Here is a 27,756-nt window from a genome sequence, read left to right on the forward strand (position 1 = left end):
CTTCCAGACTTACTTGAGAGGTAGCGGTTCATTCCAGACGTGCCCTCAAGTTATCTATATCTATTGTTTTGTTCTATTCTAGAACTTTACTATGAGACTTGTATATTTTATTCAGATTCCGTATTAGAGGTTTGTACATGTGACAACCAATTCTGGGGTTATGTTGAGTTTATTTAAAGACTTTCGCTTATCTTTCTATCTTATTCTTATTTTATTAATTCCGTATCGTCGGGTTTTTGGGTGTTAGGCTGACGTGTCCGGTGGGGTTTGGACACGTGCCATCACATCCGGTTTTGGGGTGTGACAAGCCGATCCAATCAAAGTTCAAGCGCAAAAATAAAAATACTAAAAACGTGAATGAATTTAGAAAGATAATGACAAAATTATTACTTTGGATGCAAGTAGTAGTAACAATTAATCCGTTCGTAAAATTATTTGTATTTATTATATTAAAAATACAAAAAAAAAAAAAAAGTATTACCCATAAGTTGAATTTTCTGACGTGTATTAGTAAAAGTAAAGTTTGAGGGTTTTATGTTAGAAAACATAATTAAGTGGTTTTGGTGAAAAAAGGCAATTTACTTTTTATGTGTAAATATTTTTTGTTGGTGCCTTTACATTTTAATACTATAAATAATATAATATTAAGTCATCACAATATGTTACAATCCTCTCAAATTGTGTAGCATTTGGCTTGTCATGTTGATGGCATATAATGTTTTCTTTGTTCTCATTAGTTAGTGGTAGAATGTGATTATTATGACAACTATGATATTTATATATATATGAATTTGCCTTTGGACTAAATGAATAGAAAGAATTCCACAAATAACTGCATGTAGCTAATTAATTTTCCTAATCCTAATTAAAGGTTAATAACAAATTATAAGCTATTTTACTTAAATAAATATTTGCAAGACGGGCCATGGAGCCTCTTCCATGGGCCATAACTTCAAATCATCAACATTGTCATCATCATCATCAGGTGTTATGTTTAAGTTCAACCCAAAAATATTAATCCTCTTGCTGCTATTTGACTTCTTCAAAATCGGAATCATAGTCTTTCAGGTGTAATTTTATTAATTTCATCACGGTGTCGCCTCATGTGTCCGCCTAATGCTTGACCCAAAGAAAACTCCATACCACAAATAGAACATTTATGCATCTTATTCTTTGTGTTGGTTTGAACAAGAAACTCTCCTAGTAATCTTGATCGTTTATAATGACTTGCACGATGTCCACCAAGAGCTTGAAAAGATGGAAACCGTTTATTACAAGTCTTACATTCAAAATTATTATCATTGTTTAAACGCGACAAAAGCATTAAGGCGCAATTAGCCATAGCTTCTGCTTCCACTTGTCCATTATCTTCTCTTCTTCTTTTCATGGCTGTCATGTTTATAATAATCAAAAATGAAAATATAAGGATTTTTTTGTATACTAAGTTTTTGAAATGGAGAATTTAGAAGTGAAATGATACTTTTGTTGGTGTTGTTCCACATATATATACAGACAAAAGTTTTATGTGGAATTTAATATAGTACGTGTTATCCAAGATTTGTTGTTTCCTTTTTACTTGTTGATTAAGGTAGTCACAAATTTAATTAATAAAAATCGTATTTTTCAAAGTAGAGCTCACCGTGTTTGAGTAATAAAATAAGACTACCCATAAAATAATGTGTGGGGGGATTTTTTCAGGTAGTTTCGTTGAGCTTTCTAAAACACATATTTGCTTACGTACTCCTAGTCCTACCACTTTTTCTCAAAGTATAAATTATTTTTTGTAATTTAAAAATAACTTAACTTTTCTCAAGTATCATAGAATATCACCAAATTATTTTTCATAAAAAAAAAAATCATTCGATTTTGCCTAAATATCGCAACGTAGCCACCAGATAATTTTTTGCAGTTAACTTTATTTAAGTATCATATAAAATGTCTCTTTGCTTCCTATCTGTTACTCCCTCTGTCCCTATTTAGTTGTCCACTTTTGAATTGACACACCTATTAAGAAAATAATTAATGACATAACGAGTTTACCATTTTATCCCTATTAATTATGAAGTGGATGAAAAGTTCTACATTTTTCAAAGTAATTATTCATTTAATTGAGGGTATAATAGGTAAAAAAAAATTGTCCTTTCTTGATTTGTCAAAATGGACAAGTAATTAGGGACAACTATAAAAGGAAAAATGGACAAGTCATTAGGGACAGAGAGAGTATTAAGCATCAGTGCTCAGCAATTTTAATTACTTTGAATTAATGTAACATTAATAATAATTGGCTTTCTTTTCTTTAATTAAAATGAACCTTCCTTCTAGTCCTATATGTGGAAAATATTTTTTTCTACCAAATTTAAGGTATTTTAGTCAACTCTTGAAATTGAACTATCGTTTGGTAATTAACATTCGATACTAGAGAAAAATGATCGGAGATATATTCTTGATTTGAAATTTATATATTTTTATAACGATTTCAAGTTAATGAAATAATATAAATTATTGCATTCAACTTTTTAGATATTTGTAGATATGTAAAAAAAAAATAGTCATAGAGTTTATGCACAAACTGTTGAGTTCACATAAATCCGTAATTAGCCATCTACATCGATAGGCATCTGAGCATGATAATTAAGTATTTTTTACGTTTCAATTCGTTTGTCCTATTTTTATTTTAAGTTTGCTTAAAAAGAATATCTCTTTTCATTTTTAACAATTCTTTAATTTCAACTTTTCACAAAGACTATTCAAACCACAAGATTCAATTATTATTCAACCCACAAAAATTTAACAAAATCTGAAAAAAAAAAAAAACAGTATAAAATAAGGAAACGTAAATTTACTTTGATTTGGTTTATAACTTTTTATATAATCCGAGTCCAACTTGGTTTAGGAGAATAAAGTGGACATTATAAATAGACTAACTCAATAATCCACACATCATAATTATTGAACTCACTCCAATATTTACTTACCAACAACAAGACCAAGACGACTATTCTCTTATCGTAATTATTTTTATACTTTATTAAAAATGCTGCAAAATTAAAGCGATTAAAGTGTGTGGACACTTAGCACAACTATGGACATAACGTTGAAAAGAGATAGAGTAGAAGATGAATATGTGGAGAAATTCGCGATGGCAAATTGTGTGGATATAATAAAAAGAAATGGGTTATTAGTACGATATAAAGTTTTTAAATGCAAAAAATGCAAAAAACAATTCGATTCATCTCAAGCACTTGGTGGGCACATGACAAGCCACAAGAATAGGGAGAATAATTAGCTCATTGCGATGAGTAATATCAACATCGACTCATTATCCAAAAAACATATATGCTCCATTTGTTTGCTATTGGACAAGCTTTGGGCGGACACATGAGAAAACATCGCGATAAATTATATCAACACGAGCAGAAGAAGACATTGGAGGAGAATTCGAAGAGTAGTGAAAGAATTTTGTTCATGGATTTGAATTTGACAACAAATGAGAATACATTGATGCAGGGATAATTCCTGATCTTTAGTTTTGATTGTAACTTTTTCTTAGGTTAGAGATTGTTGAAATGTAGTTAGATACATATTTGAAGTTATACAATTTGTTTGTATTTCTAGTGTACTAACTTGTTCGCAAATATTACGTAATTTATTAGCAAGAGTTTGTTTGAAAAGTCATCTCGTAACTTGTTTAATTCTAATTTAATAGTTATTGACATTTAATTTTGACTCTCTACCTTTAATTAGACTCAACTCATTTAAATTTACTAGTCATTAGATAACATACCGTACCATTTTTTTCTTTTACACATTTTTCAACTTTGAAATAATTTATTAATAATTATTCTTATTTTTGCAAGTATTAGGATTTTATATATATAACCATTAGCCAACGTAAGAAAATCTCTTTTAGTTTGAATCAATAGGAAAACTCAAGTCGATTTCAATATGAATATTTTATAACAAACACCCTATATAAATATCGTTAAAGACTTTAGCGACTTTGAACCAGATGCAATGACATTAAATCTATTGCCTGATTTTTTTTCATGGGCCAAGCACGTAGAAATTCTTTTTGATTTGGGTGGCGGTGAAATTCGATCTCAGGACCTTTGCTTGCTCTGATACCATGTTGAAGTGTGTGACCATCTCATTTAAAAGCTTAAGCTGTTAGAGAGAGCACACTATTATTATTTGATTATATTCTCAACAAAAATGAGTAGAAAAAATTCCACAAATAACTGCATGCAGCTAATTAATTCTCCTAATTAAAGTTTAACAACGAATTAAAAGCTGACTTAAATAAAAGTTCTCAAAACAGGAGATGCAATTGGTGCCATCGGCCATAACTTGAAATCAACATTATCATCACGAGGGGTTAAGTTTAAATCCAAACAAAAAATCCTCTTGATGCTATTTGACTTCTTCAAAATCGGAATCATCGTCTGTTCATGAGCTGCAGTTTTATTAATTTCATCACGATGACGCCTCATGTGTCCACCTAAAGCTTGACCCAAAGAAAACTCCATACCACAAATAGAGCATTTATGCATCTTATTCTTTTTATTGGTTTGAACAAGAAACTCTCCGAATAATCTTGATCGTTTATTATGACTTGCACGATGACCTCCTAAGGCTTGAAAAGACGAAAATCGTTTATTACAAGTCTTGCATTCAAAATCATTAATGTGAATATGATGTGATGATGAAGAAGTGTTGTTGAAACGAGACCAAAGCATTAAGTTAGCCACGGCCTCTTCTTCAATTTGCATATCATCTTCTCTACTTCTTTTCATGGCTGTCATATTATTGATGAAACTAAAAATGAAGATGTTTTAGTATATTATATAAGTTTGAAAATACGTGAGAAGGTAGAAGTAAGATATAGATGTAAGTTTGTGTGCGACTTTTTTGCGTGTGTGTGAACAAAAGTAGTACTGTACTTATTAAATTAAGAATTTTCGTGTGTGTGTATTCTAAAAGTAAATAAAGGGAGAGTTGGAAATAGACGTGTGTGTGAATATAGGAAATATTTGATGCTAACCTCCAAGAAACAAGAAAAGTAGTTAAAATGTGATTGGTCAATATTAATATGTTGGTTTCTTTGAGGTTTCAACAAAATTTCCAAGAACTTTCTTATACTATCCTCTTCGGACTTCACTTTATGAGATTGTACTGAATTTGTTATTATTGTTATTATATTATAAACCATTTTTACTTACTATAAAATGAACTAAAAATAATTATTCTCTGTATTCTAATGTTTATAATTCATTTTTCTTTTTAGTTAGTCCCAAAATATATGATAAATTTATATATTTTGTAATAATTTAAATTAAAACATTAATTTTATCTTTATGAAATGATTTATAACCATACAAATATTTATGATTTATTTCAGACCACAATATTTTTTTGTGTTTTCTTTCTTAAATTTCGTGTCAAGTCAAATTATATCACATAAATTAAGATTAAAAATAATACTATATTATAAGAAAAAAATAAATACTAATTTTTTAAATATAACGAACAGTAAAAATTAATCGAATATATGAGTTGATAATGTAATGGCTGCCGTCTGCAAAAAACGCACGTACATACGTAGCTTAGTGAAAAGGACATATGTGTTTTTAGACAAAATTTCATGTTAGTAAAAGTTTCTTGGTTGGTGAAAAAAGTACTACTTAGCTTGCACAAATCGTTTTGGATGAATCATGACTCATGAAGGCAAAAGAATATGAATGGTACCGTAGATGAAGTTGTAGTTTTTTTTTTTTAATTAGAGGTTTTAAATTTGAATTCTAGGTATTAAAATTATTTTGATAGGGAGCGCTACCTTAGAATTATGCCCTATCCGACACGAATACAATTGATCGAATTTCAATGCAGATATCAAAACTTGAATAATTTTGTGATTTTTTTAATTCAGTTATGATTTGATTTTCAATTTTATAATTTGATTTATGGTTAAATTGATAATTCAATAAAATTATTATGTATGTGTGTGTGCGAGAGAGTGTTTTGTCCACGTTTTAGTTGTGTTCGTGGCTCCGAATATACCAGGCAAATTTAAATTCATATCTAATGGTTAAATCGATAATCCAAAAAAAAAAAAAAAAAAATTATTGCAAGTAGGTTTGAGGCATTGGAAATGCTGGTTTGTGATTATATTCGAGTCTTTATCATGCATACTAACTCTTGTTGGTAAATGGTTTCAATAATACATTTGGCATCTCATTTGTTATATAATTGCTTGAATTTCCAGAGCTTCTTTCTTCTTTCTTTAATACATTGTCAAGCACAGTTTTTTGAACATTTCATGTATGGCATTTTATAATGAATTTGTCAAATATTAAATAAAATGAAAAAATTGTAGTTGACTGGTTCCATCCATTGCTTGACAAAGTAGGTATAGAAGTGTAGAACTATGACAACTTAAAAGAAAAGGCACCAAAACAATTGTTCTGAAGCCTTTCTCTAGTCCCAAATGGACAGAATCCCTACTGCTTAATTTAGATTATAATTTTTTGTTGATATAGATAATTCAAACTTATGATGGATGTGGTTACTGCATACAGTGACATATTCAAAACGATTACCTGTTGTCTCTAGCGTTAAGCCCATATTTGTTCATGGCTAACATGCGTTTCTGTGATTCACAATTTCGTTAAATATGTTTAGAAGGAAACTAAAGCACACAAAAAAAGGTGATCCAAGCACAGAAAAATGCCAACCCACAAAATTTTGAATTCACATACCTCAGTAACTTCAAAATGCAAGCAAAGCAGCAACATTAGAACATTCATGTCCCAAATTGTGCAACCAAATGGGAAAAATATATATCCTTATGAAAAAAGAGACACCCAAAATAGGAGGAAACATAAACAACATTTATCCAGATTTCAGGTAAAAGAAAAACACAGGGGTACATATTAACAACATTTATCCAGCTTCCACGTCAAAGAAATAACATACTTACTACAATGAACTTGATAAAATGAGACACATATGTCCATCACTCTTCTTGAAACTTACATACATGCATATCGAAAGAGGAATAACAATATGTTTTAAAATGATCAATAGGAATAAAAGTAAGAATTCAAACTCAATATAGAACGTCAATGATATTAGCCAACTATTGTTTCCAAATTAATTTTGATAACCAGACTAAGGGTTCAGAGCATAGGTGTAGGATTTTGAAGCAAAATTAAGAGATTTTGATAAGCCTTGCCTTAAATGATTTTCTTAAATCTTATCATCTGCAGATTTACACTACAAAGAAGATATTATAAGTAATTATACATTATAAGTAAGGATACAAATGAATAACCTCAATTTACTGACATCTAGGGCAAGTCTACTTCAACTCACTAAGAAAACATGGCTTTTCTTTATTATTTATACAACAATAGAATAAGGACAATTCAAATGCTAGCAAGTACATAAGTTATGCAGAGCCTCCTAAGAAATTAAAAGCTATAAAAAAAATTGAGATTCTATTGCTCAACGTGAAAATGAAGTCTCAATTGTCAAACTAAAGAGATCAAATACAGTATTTGCTACTTAAGTGTTTAGCAAGTGCATAAGTAAATGCTTTCACACTCGAACTCTTCTTCTATGTGTTGTGTGTGCTTTCAAGTAATATGACTTCTTGCTAAATGAATGATTTTTGACAAAGTGCCCCATACCCGCACCAAGGGGTAACTTGAGATAAGGTATAGAAACAGTGCGATTATTTTGACTTGAGTTTTTCTCTCCTCATACGGTCTTGGCTTTAGTAAAGAGAAAAAATCTCTCTATATCCTACTACAGAAAAAATAGTTACTACCCCCCGTGTTGGAAAACAAATAAACTTATTTAAGCATTAAAAAGCAAAGCAACAATAAGAAATGAAATGGGAGAAGCTATAGTGTAGATCACTTTTCACTTTTTCGATAGTCCAGACTTTGTCAATGGTTCTATCGAGTCTTCCTCTGATTTTTTTCATCTGTCATATGGATCAAATACAGGATCTCTATATGTATGTGCTGAGGAGGTGTATCACCTAGACGAAATATAAATTAAAGTGGAAGATGGTTAAGGATGAAACAAACTCAAATTCCTAATAATGAAGTGAGTGAAATGAGTTAATGAAATGTAATTTGAAAATCTAGTATTGCCCCGCAACAAGTTTTGAGAGACTCTTCACCTTAGAATTTAAGAGTAATAAATGTTGTATTTGTGTGTATATAGATACACACGTTATCGTCTTATATTTTATGCATAATTGTGTTTTTACATTATTATATATTTTTGAGTAATTTGAGCTTATTACGAGTTTTATGTGTTTAGAAAATTTAACAGATATAAAATAAGATATTTTAGCTATAAAAGTAGACAATCTCTAACTATAAAAGTAGTTAAAATCGAATTTAAAAAATATTTTTTCCCGTTATCAATTCATTCTTTGATGGTGTCAAATTTAAATCCCTGAACAAAGTACTTCCACAATTTTTCCAATTCTTCTCTCCATGAGGAGATTTAACAAATTCTCCACTCTTTTTTTCTTTCAAAGTAATAATATTATAAAATTTCAGAAAAAATATATTGTTAATCTTGATATTAATAGATAAGATACATAAATAAAATATATTTAAAAATATAAAATATTCTTCTTATTTGTAATTTTCTTAAAAAGCAACATAAGAAAAAGGCGAGTCATATTTTATCTTTTTCGCAATTTTACATATGTACATGTGTGCTTTCAGTTTCAACCCTTTATTTCATCAACTATTCACATGAAGGCACTTGGAAATTTTCTAGATATAAAGCTAAGATTATAAAGTAGAGTCTTTTAATATAAAGTTATTTAATTGATCACTCTTTCCTTTCGATTACTAATACTCTTATTACTATCACCGTCACCATCACCGGCTAAGAAATTAGTAACATAAAATAAGTCTAAAAAAGCATATTTGATTTGTCCTTTTCAGAATGCTACGTATGCACGTGTGATTTTTGCAGCCCTTTATTTCGTCAACCATATAGAAACCTCAAAGAAGCCAACATTTATTTTACTCGTCTTGTCACTTTCAGCCCATATCAAATGACCATCTTTTACAATACACATTTTCTTTGACTCACTTAACAAACAAGGAAAATTAGTACTAATTAGACATAAATTTGTATAAAATTGAATACATTCGTCTTACGTGATGTCCTATGTGACAATTTTGTATCCTACATGGCGTCCTATGTATATTATCACGTAGGATATGTGTATCTATTTATTTAATTTTATACAAATTTAAGTGTCTACGTGTGCATATCAATGTCAGATGAAATCAAATCAAATGGGCATATTATGCATTCTTATAATTTAATATATATAACTCCAATTACTTTTATGTTTTTTACCACACGCAAAAAAGTCAGACACAAGCTTATATATATATATATATGTGTGTGTGTGTGTGAAGCAACAACAACTCAAGAGTATCGTATCTATTTCTTCTATCTTCTCATATATATATATATATTTTCAAATTAATTAGTACACGAAAACATTTTCATTTTAATTCCATCAATAATATGAGTGTCCCTAAAAGAAGCAGAGAAGATGATAGACAAGTGGAAGCAGAAGCCTTAATGCTTTTGTCTCGTTTTAACAACACCGTTTCTACACCATCAGATCATCTTCACATTAACGATTTTGAATGCAAAACTTGCAATAAGCGCTTTCCGTCTTTCCAAGCCTTAGGGGTCACCGTGCAAGTCATAATAAATGATCAAGATTACTCGGAGAGTTTCTTGTTGAAACAAAGAAGAATAAGTTGCATAAATGCTCTATTTGTGGTGTGGAGTTTTCTTTGGGTCAAGCCTTAGGTGGTCACATGAGGCGTCACCGTGATGAAATTAATAAAATAACAACTCATGAAAAGACGATGATTCCGATTTTGAACAAGTCAAATAGCGGCAAGAGGATATTTTGTTTGGATTTAAACTTAAGCCCTCGTGATGATAATGTTGATTTCAAGTTATGGCCAACAACACCAATTGCATCTCCTGTTTTGAGAATTTTTATTTAAGGTTTAGAATTAGTAGTTGTAGTTGATAAATTTGTTAATTCTTTTAGAGTTCTTCATTCAAGAGTAGATATATCATATTCTTCAAATTTCTGTGTCTTCATTCTTGAAAAGAGGCCATGGCCTTAATGCGTTTGTCTAAAACATAATCAATATGAATTCCAGGGTGAAAGGAGATCAAAATTATCGACTTCAAGAAAAGACACCAAGGTTGAAAAATTCTTCAAAGTTGTATACGAAGAGGAATTGCAATCGTTTAGATTGTTGTAAATCCAATATATATATATTGACGTAGTTCCGAATAGAACATTCGCTCACATCCTCACTTCTCCATATAATTCCACATACTTTGACTAGGGGTACATGACCGGGTTGGTTCGGATTTTTCAAATATCAAACCAAACCATTTGTGTCGGATTTTTAAATCTATAAACCAAACCAAATCAATAAAACCCGGATTTTTCAACTTTGGGTTTTTTCAGGTTTTTCGGATTTTCGGGTTTTTTCCGAAAAAGTATTCATACAAACATATAATTTACTTGTACTTCAAATATTTCTTTAGTCCTACCAAAATACAACTATCTAAGGTGTAATAACACAAAATATTATATGAATAATGATACTAAAATATCCAACAAAAAATAATAATAATGAAATCGCATAAAACAAATATTGCAAATTAACAAGTCATAATGAAAATGATCATAATTTAAAAGTACTAAATTATGCTAAAATAAGTTTAATAAGTATTAGTTACATGACTAAATATTAAAGGAAATTAAAATTAGATTATGTATTTGAATAAACCAATGTAAAACCATAGAACAAATATTTAATATTATTGTCATTCTTAGTGTTGAATTGATTATTATTTTTCCTTTAGTATTAATTTAATTTGATTTAAGCTTTATTATAATTATCAATATATGTGGACTATAATCTTTATTGAACCATTTAGAATTCCAAGTTTCAAACTTGAAATAATAATATATTAAAAGATAAAATTATATATAATGTCGGATTGGTTTTTTTTAGTTTAAACCAAACCAACCCAAATATAGTCAGTTTTTTTTTTCCAATACCAAACCAAGTCAAATCAACCACAAGTCAGGTTTTTTTTTCTCGATTTGACTCGATTTACGGTTTGATTCGATTTTCGGTTCGGTTTTGTACACCCTAACTTTGACCATTAAAACCTAATAAATTTGCTATCGCCATATACATATCAATATCCATGTTGATCTAATTAAGTTGCTTTTGTCAATTAGAAATATGTGTTACAATTACGTAGTCTATATATATATATATATATATATAATGGCCTTAATTAGTATTATTGAATAGGATATGGATTTAACTAGAATTAACTAAACCATTGCTAACTAGGAAATTGATTAGTAGAGTACTAATCCTATCTTAACATGGTTTGTCTGATTGCAAATTAAAGAATTAAAGTAGTTATTTTGCAAATTAATAAGTCTTAAAAAATTATCATAATTTAAAAGTACTAAATCATGCAAAAATGATTCTAATAAGTAGTAATTATATTACATGACTAAACATTGAAGAAAAACTAAAATTGGGTTATGTATTTTAATATATTATCTAATCGATGTAAAATTGAAGAACAAACATTCAGTATTATTGACATTCTTAGTATTTAATTGATTTTTTTGTTGTTAACATTCGTATTGATTTGATTTTGATTTGAGCTTATTAGAGTTCGTTACTAATATTTATGAATTATAATTTTTATTGGACCATTCAAAATTCTAAGTTTCAAACAAGAAATAATATGTTAAAAGATTAAAATTATGAAAAATATAAGAAATACTTACAAATTATATTAAAGTAGATACTTTCATGTATAAAAATAAATTTTAATATATATATATATATATATATATATATATATATATATAAAATGTCGAATTGATTTGGTTTTAAGTTAAAACCAAACCAATCCAAGTATTGTTAAAAAAATTTCTATACCAAATCAAGTCAAACCAAATCACTAATCGTATTTTTTTCGATTTTCGTTTCAATTTTTTTCACCCCAACTTATCGCAATAGACTAGTAAAAATAACTACACCTTCCAACATCTTAAAATGCCATCTATTTAGATACGTCACAACTTATAACTAAGTTCAAAACATTCCATATCAACTCACACATTCTTATGAAACTTAGGACAAAGAGAAGTAGCATCCTATTTATAGTTTTGAGCATATATAGATTTTACAAGCCAAAAAGACCAAAAAGAAAGGTGCATAAACATATTTTGCCATCATTACTCTATTCAACCAGTAAGATTGTGAGTTTTCTTCCTGAGTTTGTTGAAGCTGAATATGTATACATTAGTAAGCTAAATATGTATACAATAGCAAAACTATCTGGAACGATGGATGTTAAGGAGGCTCGAATCTCGTGGCTTGCATGATAAGAATGTGTCACCTGAACTTAAAGGTAAGTTTTATATTGTAGACATATCCTTATAGATAAATTAATATTTACATTACAAATTTGTACATAAGAAAAACAAATAAATTGTATATCTTTGTCCTAACTAAATTTCCACAATCTCTAACTGCATATATAACTAGTTACAATTAATTAAAACAAAAAAGGTATCAACCCCCTCTTCAACTCATTCCCATATACTCAAATTCAAATCCAAATTCAAACTTCTTTTAGTACTATCTACAAGTTCACCACTCTTGATCAAATTCTCTTCCAATTTAATCTTCTTATTCAGCTCGATTTGATTCAATTCATCGCGATGTTTTCTCATGTGTCCTCCTAACGCTTGTCCAATAGCAAACTCTTTACCACAAATAGAACATTCATGTTTTTTCTTATTAACATGTAATGATTCACCATTAGTTCTCATCATCATGTTGAGCTTATTCTTGTGACTTGTTGCATGTCCACCAAGTGCTTGAAATGATTCAAATCGTTTCTTACATTTTTTGCACTCATAATAAAGTTTACGTCGTCCTAATAACTCGTTCCTCTTTGCTATATCCACACAATTTGCCATCGCAAAATTCTCCACTGATTCTTCTTCTTTGCTTTTCTTTAACCTCATGTTCATAGTTGCACTAGATGTGCACATACTTTAGTTGCTTTGAATTATATCGCGATAAAACAATAGTCGTCTTATTTTTAACACGTATAATAGAAATATTTTGTGGTGAGTGGATTATTGAGTTACAGCTATATATAATGTTCGTTCGTTTTGTTTTCACTAACCAAGTTGAACTAGGATTTGTTGGCCAAAAACAAAGAAATTAAAAGGAACAATTATATGGAAACTGAATCCGAGTAAAGTACTACTAATTAAGTAGACACGGTTATTATATTTTCCTAATTGTAGATGGTTTTATTGTTTTCAGATTTAATTTTTGAATTTGTGTAAATTAATTTAATAGCTTATTTACCTTATTTTATTTCTAAGTAATTAGTTCCAATTATTATGAATAATTATTTGTATAATAATATCCTGACGTAATACATTAAAGTTTATTTATATTCATAGTACGCATATAAAAGTTTAATTATTTCCTTCTTTTTTTCAATTCAGTCCAAAGTCCACATAAGGCGTTTGAATGAAAAAGTTAAGTGGTAGTAACTAACATGGACTTCTTTTAAACTAACTAATACTCCATCTCTTTCTTTTTAATGGTCATAATAAGATTTTAGTTAATTCTTTTAAAAAAATTAATTAGGAGTTTAGTTGATTTGTTGTAATTTTTAAAGTGAAACTCCACAGGCAGACATTATTATAGTTGGAAGCTTCAAAATATGAAAATGAAATTTTAACAAATAAAACTCTGTTTGAGTGGATATTGCTATAAAAGACTATCGAAGAAACTAAATCTAAAATTTAGGGTGATTTTATGTGATTTTTAAAGATGTTTTGGATGAATCTAGTTCTTGAATTTAAAAAGAAGATGAAGTCAGTTTTTGTATAGTAATACATATTATTGTAAGCTCATTTCTCCTAGTTTGTCACTCGGGGACGAGTGATGGGTAAATTTGTATCTATTGTAACGGCATATTCCCATCGTTATGGAAATGCCAATGGGGAAGAAATTTGGGATAGAATACTTCTGAGTAGTAACTTGGAAATTCTAGCTTAGGCCATACTTGAACAAAATCTGAGTCAGGTGAGGTCTAGGGCAATCTGGTAATGGATGGGAGATTTAATTATGACTTTGATCATGTGAATGGATAGACAAGACGTTAAGGAGCATGTGCGGCTTTACGGAATCGAATTCGGTCCAGTAGAACTCCCGAAACTGATTTTGGAGTGAAATCGTAGTTTTAGAACGTCCTAATTTGAAAGTAAATTGTGAAATGGGAGCTTGAACTAAAATTTCGAGCTTCTGTGTCCGTGCAAGTCGTCGGGGCGGGATTAATCCCACCAGGATGGGGCCGCCGTGGCGGGCCAGTCGCGACTTAAGTCAGAGAAAAACCCCAAAAACGTTATTTTCTGCAAAACTTTGTTCTTGAGAGCTAAGGGACGACCAAAAGCATTTTCATATCAGATTCCCACGATTTCTAGCCCTAAATGTAAGTTAATTACTCCCCTAATCTGTATTTCGATTCTTAGAACTTAGAATCTTGGATAATTATCGTTGGGGGAGGTTTTTGGCCTAAAGTTAATGGTGGGAAAAGCCCTAGTTGAACATTAGGATCATGGATTTGGTCTTGGGTTAATAATTTTGCTATTTTTCGGGTAAATTATACCTTGTTTAGTAATCCTTGCATTGATTGCTTGTTTTAGATCAAGAACGAGATGAAAGACTCCGGAAAGGGAAGGCTCACGTGNCGGTAACTTCCGAAGCACATTTTTAAGAACTTTTTGGGTCAAATTCAAATATAATCATTTCATTAAGTTCTCGACTCCAAACTCACATGTGAGGCTCTAGTTTCACTCTATCATTTTCCGAGTCGTTACAGATTTTGAGGTAGGTGATAGTTTGATTTCCTGTTGTGTAATATATGCCGGTTAATTGATTCATTGTATGCGTGCATGCATGTGAATGGGAAATGTGAATCAATTTAATGAATTGATTATGTGTGAACAATCACATGCCCTGAACCTATTACTTGATTGTACGACTATAAGCACTGTTCATTATGAGTGTGATTGTGACTGTGGTTGTGTTGATTGGATCGGATGTCACGTTCCGACACATATATTGGATCAAATGTCACATTCTGACACATATATTGGATCGGGTGTCACGTTCCAACATTTGTATATTGGATCGAGTGTCACGTTTCGACACACTAACAGTTTGAGTGTGGGTTCCATGAGAGGACCACTTGTGATTATTACGTTCATAACTAATTGTCATGGATATTGAGAATTTGTATGTTGCTCCTAAAATGATAACTGAATTATGCCTTCTATATATGTGTGTTTACTGTGTTGTAATTACTTGCGTATATTGTGCCTACCGGAGTAGTTGCGTGATCCTACCAGTACACTGTGATTTGTGTATTGATACTGCACTTGCTCTTTCTTTGTTGAGTACAGGGCATCTTCAGGCGGCTACTGACAGACCTCAGCTAGGAGATCTTTGATCGATACCGGATTCAAGGGTGAGTCAGTTCTTTCAGGCTGACATGGATCCATCACTAGTTTAGTCCATTCTTTTCGGACTCGGACTATATGTTAGACTTGTTTATGTGTAGTTTTCGGGGTTGCACCCCCTTTTCTTAGACTTGTTGGTTAACAGAGTTTTGGTACAATGACTTTCAGTTCTAGGAGTTGAATTTCCGCGATAGTTGTTTGTTAGACCTTTGAAGTTTATGGAACTCTGTATTTATTTAGTCATTTAAACATGCTTCCGTATCTTTAAATGTTTTAGTCTCTTAAAAATTGCTTAGACTGGTTGTAGTAATGATTCTCCCACCAAAGGGTTAGTATGGGTGTCAATCACGGCAATCTGGATAGTAACATACTAAGAATATTCTGGCAAACTGGAATCAGGCTATGCAAGCGAGTGCCAATAGGGGAACGTTGCTTGACTGGAATCAGGCGACACTTGCTAGTGATGCAGGTGTTGTCACAACTGACTAGAATCAGGCATCACAACTTAACAATGGGTATCCATCACATATGGTTTTTGATCCTCAGTACCCTAGTTTTTTTTATATATAATGTTATATATATTGAGTTTATAATCTTGCATTTTAAATTTTTAAATATTGCTATAAAAAGACTATCAAAAGTTTGTACATTATTATATACTAATATATAATATCGTGTACCAATTTTTTTAATCACTACTACAAAAAATAAAAAATATATTGGCTATGCGATTAAAAACCTAAAAACTTGACTATCTAATCAGAAATATGCTACTCCCTTTGTCTTTGTTTATGACTCGCTTTTCTTTATAATCAGTCTAAAAAGAATGACATATTTCTATATTAAGTAATAATTTGATTTTAAAATGTCTTTTGTTGTCACATTAATATCTATCACTCATTTTAAAACACAGTGTTAAAAATCTTTCTTTGTTCTTAAAATCCGCATCAAGTTAAACTAATTCATATAAACTGAGATGGAGAAGGATATTGTTTTGGTGTAAGGTAAGCGCTTATGTCTTTTCTAGGCTACGTTTGCACATGCGCCTTGAAAGGAATGTGTCATGATTTAGAAACCTCATAGAAATTACTTGAAAAATACTATTCCCACTCATATTGTTTAAAAACGCGGCGACTCATTAATTTTTAAATATGTGACAAACTTAATCAACAAGAAAAAGAAAACAAAACTTGAATGACCCGTACTAATATTAAATTCCACATACAGCTTTTGCCTATATATATGTGAAATGAAACAAACACCAACAAAAGTATTATTTCCTACTTCTAAATTCTCTCATTTCTTCCAAAGTTTCAAAAACTTACTGCTATACAAAAAAAAAATCCTTATATTTTGATTTTTGATTACATATAAACATGACAACCATGAAAAGAAGCAGAGAAGGTAATGGACAAGTGGAAGCAGAAGCCATGGCTAATTGCGCCTTAATGCTTTTGTCGCGTTTAAACAATAACAACAACAATAACAATGATTTTGCATGCAAGACTTGTAATAAACGATTTCCATCTTTCCAAGCCCTTGGTGGACATCGTACAAGTCATAATAAAAAGTCAAAATTACTCGGAGAATTTCTTGTTCAAACCAACAAAAAGAATAAGATGCATAAATGCTCTATATGTGGTACGGAGTTTTCATTGGGTCAAGCATTAGGCGGACATATGAGACGTCACCGTGATGAAATTAATAAAATTACGTCTCATGAAAAGACGATGATTCCGATTTTGAAGAAGTCGAATAGCAGCAAGAGGATTAATATTTTTGGGGTTAACTTTAACATAAAACCTGATGATGATAATGTTGATGATTTGAAGCTATGGCCGATGGAAGAGGCTCCATCGCCCGTCTTGCGAATATTTATTTAAGTCAGCTTGTAATTCATTTTGATTAGGATTAGGCGAATTAATTAGCTATTTGTGGAATTATTTCCATTCATTTTGTTGTATATATAATCCTTAATTAGTAATTATTCACTGATTATTTTGTATATGTTGAATCTTATCTATATATCACCCAGGATTAAGGTATTTACAAATCATGTGTTTGATTTTGTTGTTACCTTGAGAATATTGATTATTGGTATAATAACATCGAACTTATATATAATTCAATCAAATGTGATGCAAATGAAATAACTCAGATATGGGCGTATAACATATACTCCCTCCGTTTCTCTTTACATATCGTTTTTATTAAAAATAAATACACCCTCTCCAATAATAACTATACTATTTTGAAATGTCCAACAATACTTATTCACTTTATAAAATCAATGGATAATTTTATACTTAATTTCTAATTTACTCTTATCATTAATTATAGTCATTTCTTTATTACATTTTTCAATTTATTGTAATTATTATATTTAAATGGTGATATGGTAAAATTGTCATTCGATAATTTCTTAATTAAGAAGTGTGCAAAGTCAATAACAGACAAGTATTATTGGACAAAGGGAGAATTTTTCATTTCACAATATCAACCTTGAAGGTATACATTTGACCAACATAGAAAAACTAAGTAAATTATCAATGTTCATTGGTCAAATTAGTTAATCAAAGTAAATTAAGTCATGTTCATTTATTGAAAATATGAATTCAAGAGAAAATTAAATAAAGGTATAATGATAAACTTATCTACTTTATTAAGAAGCGTGAAACCTAAAATGGTGACAACTAAATAGAAACGAAGAGAGTAGAAGTTTAATTTTTTCCATTCAGTGGGTCCAGAATGTAACCATGGACATTAATGAAATTGCAGAATCATCACACCACATGTTACATTATTTACATTTGGAACGAAAATGTTCATATGTTTTGTACTTCCTCGATCCTTAATTACTTGTCCACTTTTGAATTGACACCCCTATTAAGAAAATAAATTATTGATATAATGAGTTTATCATTTTACCCTTGTTAATTATGAAAGTGGATGAATTAAAAACTTAAGATTTTCAAAAAGTTCTACATTTTTCAAAGTAATTAATTGAAGATATAATAGGTAAGATATAAATTGTACTTTCTTAATATGTTAAAATAGACAAGTAATTAGGGACAACTAAAAAAGGAAAAGTAAACATATTTGTAGATAATATATACACAAAATAAACACACTATAGCCGCACCTAATAAACTAATAGTATGCCACATAGGAAAAGGAAAAAAAGAAACATATAATATAATCTATACCAAAGAATATTCTAAGTATTCCAACTGCTAATTGAAAATTACACACACTCTCTTAAATTATCTATCTTAAATTTTTTTACACGTTCCTTACGAAACATTCAATAGAAAAGCTAGTTTTTTACCATTCTACTATAATTTATGTCTTAATCTTTTGTTAATTTCACTCTGCCCTTAATCTTTTGTATTAGGTAAATAGTACCTTTTTTATGTTTTAAATGAGCTAATTAAATATTTTCCTCTTAACAGAAGTAATACTTGTTACAACTGAACTTACATTGAATGACATTTAAACTAGATCAATTTTTTTTAAAATAATAAATTTAATTCTTTTAAAAACATACACTAGAAAAAGTTAAATAAATAAATAATTTAAATAAATAGAGTAATTAATTATGAGATGAAAAATGATGTTGTTTCAAGCCTATAAAGAAACGTTTAATTGTCGTTATCGAGGCTTACATTTGCAAGTGTAAATCTTACGAAAGCTCTTGGAAGTGTTCTAGAAACCTCAACGAACCCAAACTCATTAAACAACTTGGAAGTGCTCTAGAAGAAGCCAACATTAATATATTGGGGAAAATATTCACACATATATATTTTTTTCGTTCATCTTTACTTGTCCACTACATACTTAAAATACTTGTTCAATAATACTTGTCCAGTTTGAATTATTAAAAGATAATTTTATTCTCTTGTGTTTATTTTACTTCAATAGCTAATACATTTCCCAAAACATAAAATTCAATATATTCAAAGGGTAATATAGTAATATTTCCTCTATTAATTATTGTTTCTTTAGAGTTTAGGTGTGTGTCAAGTCAATAGTAAGCAACTATTATTGGACAAATGGAATAACTTTTATATACTTTGTTCATTTTTACTTATCTACTATATTGAAAAGAAATATTTATTTTAATTTATTCAGTTTAAAACATGAATTGTGGTGTAGAGGTGATATTATTTCACCCTTAACTAGATGTTTCGAGCGTCACCTCAAATTAGTCATGTAGTGCATGATCCAAATTTAATCGGGATAGTAGGTGAGAGAGTACTTCTTGTTTGTTGACCTAAAATATTGCCATTTCACACTATTGACTAACGCGTCAGCAACACCCAAGTGCTTATTTCAAATCAATTGGTTCCACTTGTAAACCAACTGTATTTCTTTGACTCACTCACTAACAAATTAACAAAGTCAAACAACATTACTTAATATGTCTCATGTTTCACACACGCAAACCTTGTTTTCCAACCTATTATATATGTGAAGCAATACCAGCCAAAGTGTATCATATTCTTAAACTTCAAACTTCAAATCTTTCCTTCAAACTTCTAAATTTTATAATACAATTTGTAAAAATCTTCAATAATATGACATCCATGAAAAGAAGCAGAGAAGACAATATGCAAATTGAAGTAGAGGCCATGGCTAATTGTGCCTTAATGGCGCTTTTGTCTCGTTTCAACAACACTTCTTCATCATCAGATCATCATGAAATTAATGATTTTGAATGCAAGACTTGTAATAAACGGTTTCCGTCTTTCCAAGCCTTAGGCGGTCATCGTGCAAGTCATAATAAAAAGCCAAGATTACTCGGAGAGTTTCTTGTTCAAACCAACAAAAAGAATAAGATGCATAAATGCTCTATTTGTGGTGTGGAGTTTTCATTGGGTCAAGCATTAGGCGGTCACATGAGGCGTCATCGTGATGAAATTAATAAAATTACAGATGAAAAGACGATGATTCCGATTTTGAAGAAGTCAAATAGTAGCAAGAGGATATTTTGTTTGGATTTAAACTTAACCCCTCGTGATGATAATGTTGATTTCAAGTTATGGCCAACAACACCAATTGCATCTCCTGTTTTGCGATGCTTTTTTTAAATCCCTTTCCTTTAGAATTAGGAAATTTGCTACCAATTTGTTAATTCTTTTATGATGATATTTATGTCAAGATAAATTTACGATGAATTATTTTTATCATCTGTTATTCAAAACTCACTAATTCAAATTTGTGTTCCTTTCTATATAAAAAAAAAATAATTCTAAACAGTTTTTTTGTAAAAAATGGCTGAAGACCATTCGATTTTAATCTGCTTGATATGCCCTATATTGTTGCCCTATTATTGTCCAAAGATAGGTTTTTAGTTAATCTAAATAAATATGGTATTCATCGCTATGTCAAAATAAATTGGTAAGGCAAACTCGAACTGCACAAAGTTTAATTTAATTTGGTAATGAGATTTTCTTTTTTAAGATCACATATCTGAAACTTACTAATTCATATTTGCACTAAGGCCAAAGAAAAAGACTCCATGTCAAAAGTTTTTTTTTTTTTTTAAAAGCTCAAACTGAAAGTCTCAAGTTAAGAGTGGACGGCTGGATCTCACTTATTTAGTAAATTGAAATCATGGATGGAGATAGGTAGGATCGAGGGGTTCATATTCGATATTTCTTTGGTAAAAAAAAAATTATGTTATTTATATATGATTAAAATTATTTTTTATGTATATATATAGTAGATATTTGAACCCCTTTGATTTCTTCAAGTGTTTGCTTTTTCATATTTTGAACAATTTAATGAAAATCTTGACTCCTTCAATGATAGAACTTTTAACTTAAACGTCTAATTTTGTGACATAACTATAAGAAGTAGGTAGATGATAACAAAAAGTTATACTAGGAAAAAGAGGTCAATAAAATCAAACTATAAGAGATTTTCTCTAACAATGTTTTACACAAAACTAAAAGAGATTACTCTATAAGAAAAAGAAAAAAAAAACAAATAGTGAACTAACTATTTGTGTTGCACATATTTGAAGCCGTCAAATTTTTCAAAAAAAGAAGTGGCATCTTGGAAAGTCATGTAGTGTTCGCGATAAGAAGTTGTGTCATTGTTGAGCTGGTTTGGGTTCCAATTCCATTATTGACCTGAAGAAAAGATAAAAAAAATTGGAGGAGTCCTCAAAGGTGTATAATCAGAATAGAATATTTCAGGTTGAAATATCTCTACATCATACACTCACGACATTCGCAGAATTCCGGCTCTATTCTCATATATTTCTACCATCAATTTGCTTTTCTACTGTCTCTACGTATATAATATGTAATAGAATAGTTATTGACTCCTATATTACCTTTGCTTGGTCACTTTATCTTAGTGTATTTACACTTCCTGAATTTACCTTTAATTGTTTATTATTGGTAATTATAGATTATTAAAGTTAGTAGTATCAAGTCTGAGGTACCCATGCCATAATAAAAGTTGTACACATAAACAGCTAGCTAGGTTACAGGTCCTTGAAAGCTAAATGAAGAAGGAAACTGGAAAGGTGTTAGCAACAAATAATAATAGTCAAACCTATGTTTCACACGTTAAAATTTCAAAAGAATGACCAATAAAGAAAGATATTACAAAGCTATCGCCCTCCAACTTCATATTCTAACCATTTTTATGAACCACAACAAGCTGATTTCTGGGAAGCTTGACCACCTCCAGCTCCTGCTTCTGGTTGATTAATCTTGAGCGTTGACGGCTGCAATGTCAACAATGAGCATACAGTATTTGGAATTTCCAAAAATATTTCAAGTATATTCAAGTTATTCACCTCGGCCTTGGAGTCTGTGTCTGCAAGCCTTTGTTTTATATCTCTTGCTATTGAGAAGAAAACTTGTTCCACGTTAAGATTTGTCTTTGCACTCTGCAGGGGCAGAGTTATATTTAGTACAGGAAGACCTACCAGCATTTCTTTCTAGGCTGTTGAACCATACTTACAGTTTCAAAAAACTTAATTCCATACTCATCTGCAAGTGCTTGACCCTTTGCCGTAGGGACAGCCTACAAAAAAGTTCATATTGGCCAAATATTAGACGGGAGGAGGAAAAGTTACTGATAAAAGATCAGTCCAAACAAAAATCTACCCTCTTGCTTTCATCCATGTCAGCCTTGTTCCCTACAAGTATTTTGTTGACATTGTCTGAGGCATGCTGCTCAATGTTACGAATCCAGTTCCTAATGTCTGCACGTAGGATGAAACAATTAGAAACCATACACATGAGTATACTGCACAAATGACAGTAAACAGATAAAAGAGTTATGGAATTATGCAATCCATTCACTTGAACCCTAAAAAGGGTGAGCATTCGCATATGAACTACACCTTGAGATTATAGGAGAATCAGGATAAAGAACCTTACTGTTAAAGGAGGATTCGTCAGTAACATCATACACCAACAATATACCCATGGCTCCACGATAGTAAGCTGGAGAAATTTGTAATCAGAAAAAGAGAAGCTATAAGTACACAGGCAAACAAAACACAAGGATCTAAGGAGGATCATTTTTTTTCTTTTTAATACGAAAGCAATTTATTCATGAAGATGAGAAACAGGCACAAGGATAACAACTCGTAAACTTTGCAAAAATAATATGATAGAGAATATCAATTAAAACTGGCTCTCTTCATAGGGGGCAAGAGTATAAACGGTCACATGGAAACGCAGGGAAGAAACAAAAGGGGGAGAAAAACATCACAAGACCGAACTTCTCTAAAGAAGATTCAATTGAGAAAACAAAAATGGAATAAACTTCTCACAGTCATAATGGCCAGACTCCTTTATAACAACATTGATGTAACACCATCAGAACTTTTATCAATGAACAACCATGACAACATACCAGTAGTGATGGTCCGAAAACGTTCCTGACCAGCTGTATCCCATATCTGAAGCTTGATTCTTTTTCCATCAAGCTCAATGGTTCGAATTTTAAAATCAATTCTGACAAAATGAAATAGAAGCAAGCATTAAGAAATATTTGTACACAGAAAAACAAGGCACATGATTCTCAAGGGCATTCTGAAGCAATTACCACAGAAGTATAACTAAGAGAGAGAACTCACCCGATAGTTGTGATGAAGCTTGTGGTGAAGGAACCATCAGAGAAACGTAAAAGAAGACAACTCTTACCAACACCTACAGTGCAGACATCAAAGAAACAATTGGTTATAAAAACCAATCCACAATCATTCTCTATAAAAGTCATGCAAAGACATTACATAACCTCCAAGTGCAATGAAGAGGATGCAGACTAAGAAGCTCAGAACTTCCAAGAGAAAAGGTGACTGAAAATAAGTTTGCTGAAAAGGTACAAGGTAAGTTCCAATTCTTAACTAGCTTTAGGGTATCCCCTAAAGAAAAGGAAAATAAATACCAAACAGAAGTTTTCATCCTACCTAGTACATAAAAGAAAAAGGTAAAAAGAAACATATGGAAGTGTTCCCGTCTTACCTAAACTTTAGGTGATAAACAGTCATCATGATTACCCCCACCTCACACACCACCACTACAGCACAATAAAAAGAAATGTTGTATGGACCAAGATCAACCAGCCAAGAATCCCAAAAGGAGAATAAAGGAGTTCTCTTGATCATAAGAGGAGAATATCATCTACTCCTACTGAGCACAGACATTACTAGTTATGTACAGAACAAACAGGACACCCAACAGATAAATTTGGCTACAGCATTCTGTCATTCTTCAAAATCATGTTCTACCAATATGAAGATTTAAAACTCATATTTTGTGTTTAATTTGAATGACCATAGAGTCATGGATGCAATAGATAAACCAACATGGTAATGTCTGATAGTTCTGCAGAAGGTATTTGCTGGTAATGCAGATCATTTCTGAGCAGTTGAGGTAATCAGAATTTGGTTAGATACTTACAAAATAACTTTTTTAAGGTAAACGATTGTTAGTGAATAGCTAAAGTACCATCTCCTCAAGCTCAAAGGCCCACATATCAATTAACTTCAGAAACAACCACAAAAGCAAGCATTATTAAAGATTATAGCAACCAACTTAACCTGACAAGTATACACACTGACAGTATAAGCAGAGGATGCCACATTTTCTCCATTAATCAGAGTCACAGTAACTGATGCAAACAAACGCCAATACTGTTGTTCCTGTTCTTATTATGCAGGCTGCTGACAGCCTAATCCTCCTCAAAGACATTGTTAATCTGTTCTCTGTTCATAGTGTTATTTGCATCTATGGTACAAGAGAGACCTAGATAAAGACAAAGGTGATGGAGCAAGATGTAACTAAAAGAAAATCCCTTCGGCTTATCAAATCCAGCAGCTTAGTCAGTCAGTGGACATTTTATAAGATGGCAAAAGCTAAAGAAAGAAGCTCATCCTGAGACTCTTTAAAACATGAATGATCCCAACCATTGCTTGATAATTCTTAATAACAAGCAATGAAGGAAAAACCTACCAAGTAAAATATATCCCTCGCCACGTCCACTAGATTGATAGACCCTGATAAATTGTCAATCGATCAACTACATCTAATTAGTTAATTTCCGTTGAGTCCTCAGTATCTATTCCATTCTATTCAGACAATTCATCATACTGAAATTATATTTAAGCTGGCATGCCTAGCACAACCCATGGCGAAGCCACAGCCAACTGGTGAAACATACTGTACAAACACAGCAAAAACATCTTTTTCCATATATATACATTATTAACTCTTGAATCTCCTTGTAGTCGCACAGGTAAGCCCACACATACAAATTATTTGAATGCACAACCCTCCTGGACTTAGGACCAGTTATGCAGTACGACGATTCAGCTGATTTCGACATGTAAAACAACAAATTCTATTCAGCAATAATCTGCTGTAATCACTGTTTCTCCAGTAATTATTCGTGTGGGCTCAAGAATACTGTTAACACTTAAAATACTGTTATAAATCCCTAGTCATGTCACAGGTACAAATATAACAAACCTACTAGTTAATTAACACCCAAATTCATTACCAAAAAATCCTTTTTTTACAGAAATTCCTAAACCCGCTCATATGCATATAGGTCGCAAACCACGCAGAAAATGCAAACCATACTAGGCAATCCCGGTGCAACAAGCTCAACTCAGACTCTTAGGAGTCATTACCGGAAGATCATTTGCAGAAAAATGAACCAAATCTAGAAGACACATCGAAACCAAAATGCATTTTCTAAGAAGACGCTAGATCACAACATAAGTCAAATCACCGATCCGAGAAATGCAGCCATAGATCCAAAAAAAATTAAATTACAAAAAAAAAATGAAAATACAAATTTGTGATCTGTGAAAAGGGATTAGAAATGAAAATGATGAAAATGTGTTACAATACTTACCACTATCGCCGATCAAAAGAAGCTTTATGAGATAATCATAGTCTGCTCTAGCCCTTGCCGGTGGTGCGGCCATTGAAGGATCAACAAAAGCTCCTAAAAGTGTTTTCCTTAAATAAATTCGTATATTATGAAAATTATATACACAAGAGCACCCTTCTGGATTCACAAAATTATTCAAATTTATAATGAAGAAAGAAAAACTGTAACGAAAATCAGATCAAAATCTACAGAACGAATCTAATCAATGATTTTTTTCAGAGAGATAAAGGGGTTACCAAATAGGTTCAGGATGCGATGAGGGTGGCTAATATGCGCACTTTGTGCTGCGTGCGCCTAGCAAATTGTTGGGGGCGAGTGATCACGCGCTTTTTTATTATGTACTCCGTTGAGATCATTTGCTATGTCATGTGGTTGATCGGGGATGTATATAAGTTTAGTTAGTCAAAAGATGAGTATTTTTAAGGTTGTTAATAGTTTGGGGGAAAAATTAATAATTTGTGTCAAATTTAGAGGTGTTTCTAATACTTCTCTCTTAATCATATTGTTAAATAAGATCATGTAAAACGTTGTAATTAAAAAAAAAAGTATGGTTACACTTGTTGAATCAAGTAAAAAGAAAAATGAGACAAACAAATTTCGAAGGATTTTGGCATGGCGCATTTTGATTGGGTATTTGGAAAGTTAAATAAAACGACAAGGAATGTGTGTGTTGTGTATTAGAGGTGGAAAGTGTTTAATAAAGTAAAAAATGTAGAAAGATATTCGGTACAAGTGTTGTTTTGCCTTTTAATCTACAAGGAATAGTCGGTTCCATCTAATACAAACTACCTTCCACATGATTTGCCTTTTTTAACTACTCTTAGTTTTAAATTCGAATATTCTTACTTAAACTATTAATCTTTCTTTTGTTTTATTTTTTAATGATTAACTTATCTACGTAATAGAGAATTTAAAAATGTAGTAGTTTGTATGCATGACAGATCAAGAGGTGGACATGTGGCACCAACAAAGGATGCTCAAGGATATTAGATCAGAATTTGGACTCGAGGATGTGTTCGGTGCAAATCGATCTTGATTAAATCTCTCAAATCACATAATAATCGTCATAAAGAAAGATGGAAAATCGTGACTCGAAGATGAAAAGAACTTTTGTTATGATAATATGACAAAAAGGACTGATACGTTAGATATAATCATAATCATATAATTAATACTTTATTCGAAACAGAGAAATATTAGTTGGGCTCTATTAATGACATTTTCACATGGACAACAACCATTGTTCATAGTACTTTATGTTTTGAGTGAAACTTTCTTATTGGTTTATTATCTATAAAAACTTATAAATAGCATTTATAACACAATTATAAGTGGATCATTCTCTGAACAATACAAAGCAATATACTACTAGTTTTGTGCTTCAAGCCTTCTATATTTCATTAAGTATTTACTTCATAGCATTTACTATTGGAACGATCTCGAATTTGAGATCAACATCACCAGAATCAATGCAAACACTCATTATCGGAAATTTATTGTTCCATATAATTTTATTTATTTACTTATTTATCTTCGTTTTGTTCTTTATAAATTTATAAATATATTTAATTGTTAATAATCAAATGTAACAAGTTAAATCAAGACACTTATTTTTAACCTTATTACAAATTCAACTGTATCATTCTCCCGATAAA

The 27,756-nt window shown here is 30.8% G+C and overlaps 6 protein-coding genes and 1 pseudogene across 6 annotated transcripts; 3 read left to right on the plus strand and 4 right to left on the minus strand.

Annotated features, from left to right (window-relative positions):
* Positions 1-769: 769 nt before the first annotated feature.
* Positions 770-1,464, minus strand: LOC125845057 (zinc finger protein ZAT18-like; annotated as a pseudogene).
* A 2,809-nt stretch (positions 1,465-4,273) lies between these two features.
* Positions 4,274-4,836, minus strand: LOC125844793 (zinc finger protein ZAT11-like). Its single transcript, XM_049524127.1, has one exon. It carries the CDS (start codon positions 4,800-4,802, stop codon positions 4,296-4,298), a length of 507 nt encoding a protein of 168 aa, XP_049380084.1. The 5' UTR covers positions 4,803-4,836; the 3' UTR covers positions 4,274-4,295.
* Positions 4,837-9,489: 4,653 nt separating this feature from the next.
* On the plus strand, positions 9,490-10,092 carry LOC125844936 (zinc finger protein ZAT12-like). The gene is given in 2 exon segments (XM_049524301.1): positions 9,490-9,736; positions 9,739-10,092. Coding segments are annotated over 2 exon segments (495 nt in total). The 5' UTR covers positions 9,490-9,570; the 3' UTR covers positions 10,068-10,092.
* A 2,620-nt stretch (positions 10,093-12,712) lies between these two features.
* On the minus strand, positions 12,713-13,153 carry LOC125844423 (zinc finger protein ZAT11-like). The gene has a single exon (XM_049523737.1). The coding sequence runs from the start codon at positions 13,151-13,153 to the stop codon at positions 12,713-12,715; it is 441 nt and encodes a 146-aa protein (XP_049379694.1).
* Positions 13,154-16,939: 3,786 nt separating this feature from the next.
* On the plus strand, positions 16,940-17,675 carry LOC125845604 (zinc finger protein ZAT8-like). Its single transcript, XM_049525152.1, has one exon. The coding sequence runs from the start codon at positions 17,047-17,049 to the stop codon at positions 17,551-17,553; it is 507 nt and encodes a 168-aa protein (XP_049381109.1). The 5' UTR covers positions 16,940-17,046; the 3' UTR covers positions 17,554-17,675.
* A 2,488-nt stretch (positions 17,676-20,163) lies between these two features.
* Positions 20,164-20,894, plus strand: LOC125845603 (zinc finger protein ZAT11-like). Its single transcript, XM_049525151.1, has one exon. It carries the CDS (start codon positions 20,248-20,250, stop codon positions 20,758-20,760), a length of 513 nt encoding a protein of 170 aa, XP_049381108.1. The 5' UTR covers positions 20,164-20,247; the 3' UTR covers positions 20,761-20,894.
* A 1,206-nt stretch (positions 20,895-22,100) lies between these two features.
* On the minus strand, positions 22,101-26,437 carry LOC125844980 (ras-related protein RABE1c). The gene is made up of 9 exons (XM_049524349.1): positions 26,338-26,437; positions 26,063-26,155; positions 23,778-23,850; positions 23,555-23,655; positions 23,074-23,139; positions 22,798-22,895; positions 22,652-22,714; positions 22,485-22,577; positions 22,101-22,412 (listed from the first exon to the last, which is right to left on the minus strand). Exons 2-9 carry the CDS (start codon positions 26,133-26,135, stop codon positions 22,329-22,331), a joined length of 651 nt encoding a protein of 216 aa, XP_049380306.1. The 5' UTR covers positions 26,136-26,155; positions 26,338-26,437; the 3' UTR covers positions 22,101-22,328.
* Between the last annotated feature and the right edge of the window lie 1,319 nt (positions 26,438-27,756).

This window comes from Solanum stenotomum, chromosome 11 (genome assembly GCF_019186545.1).
Source record: "Solanum stenotomum isolate F172 chromosome 11, ASM1918654v1, whole genome shotgun sequence".
NCBI classification, from domain to species: Eukaryota; Viridiplantae; Streptophyta; class Magnoliopsida; order Solanales; family Solanaceae; genus Solanum; species Solanum stenotomum.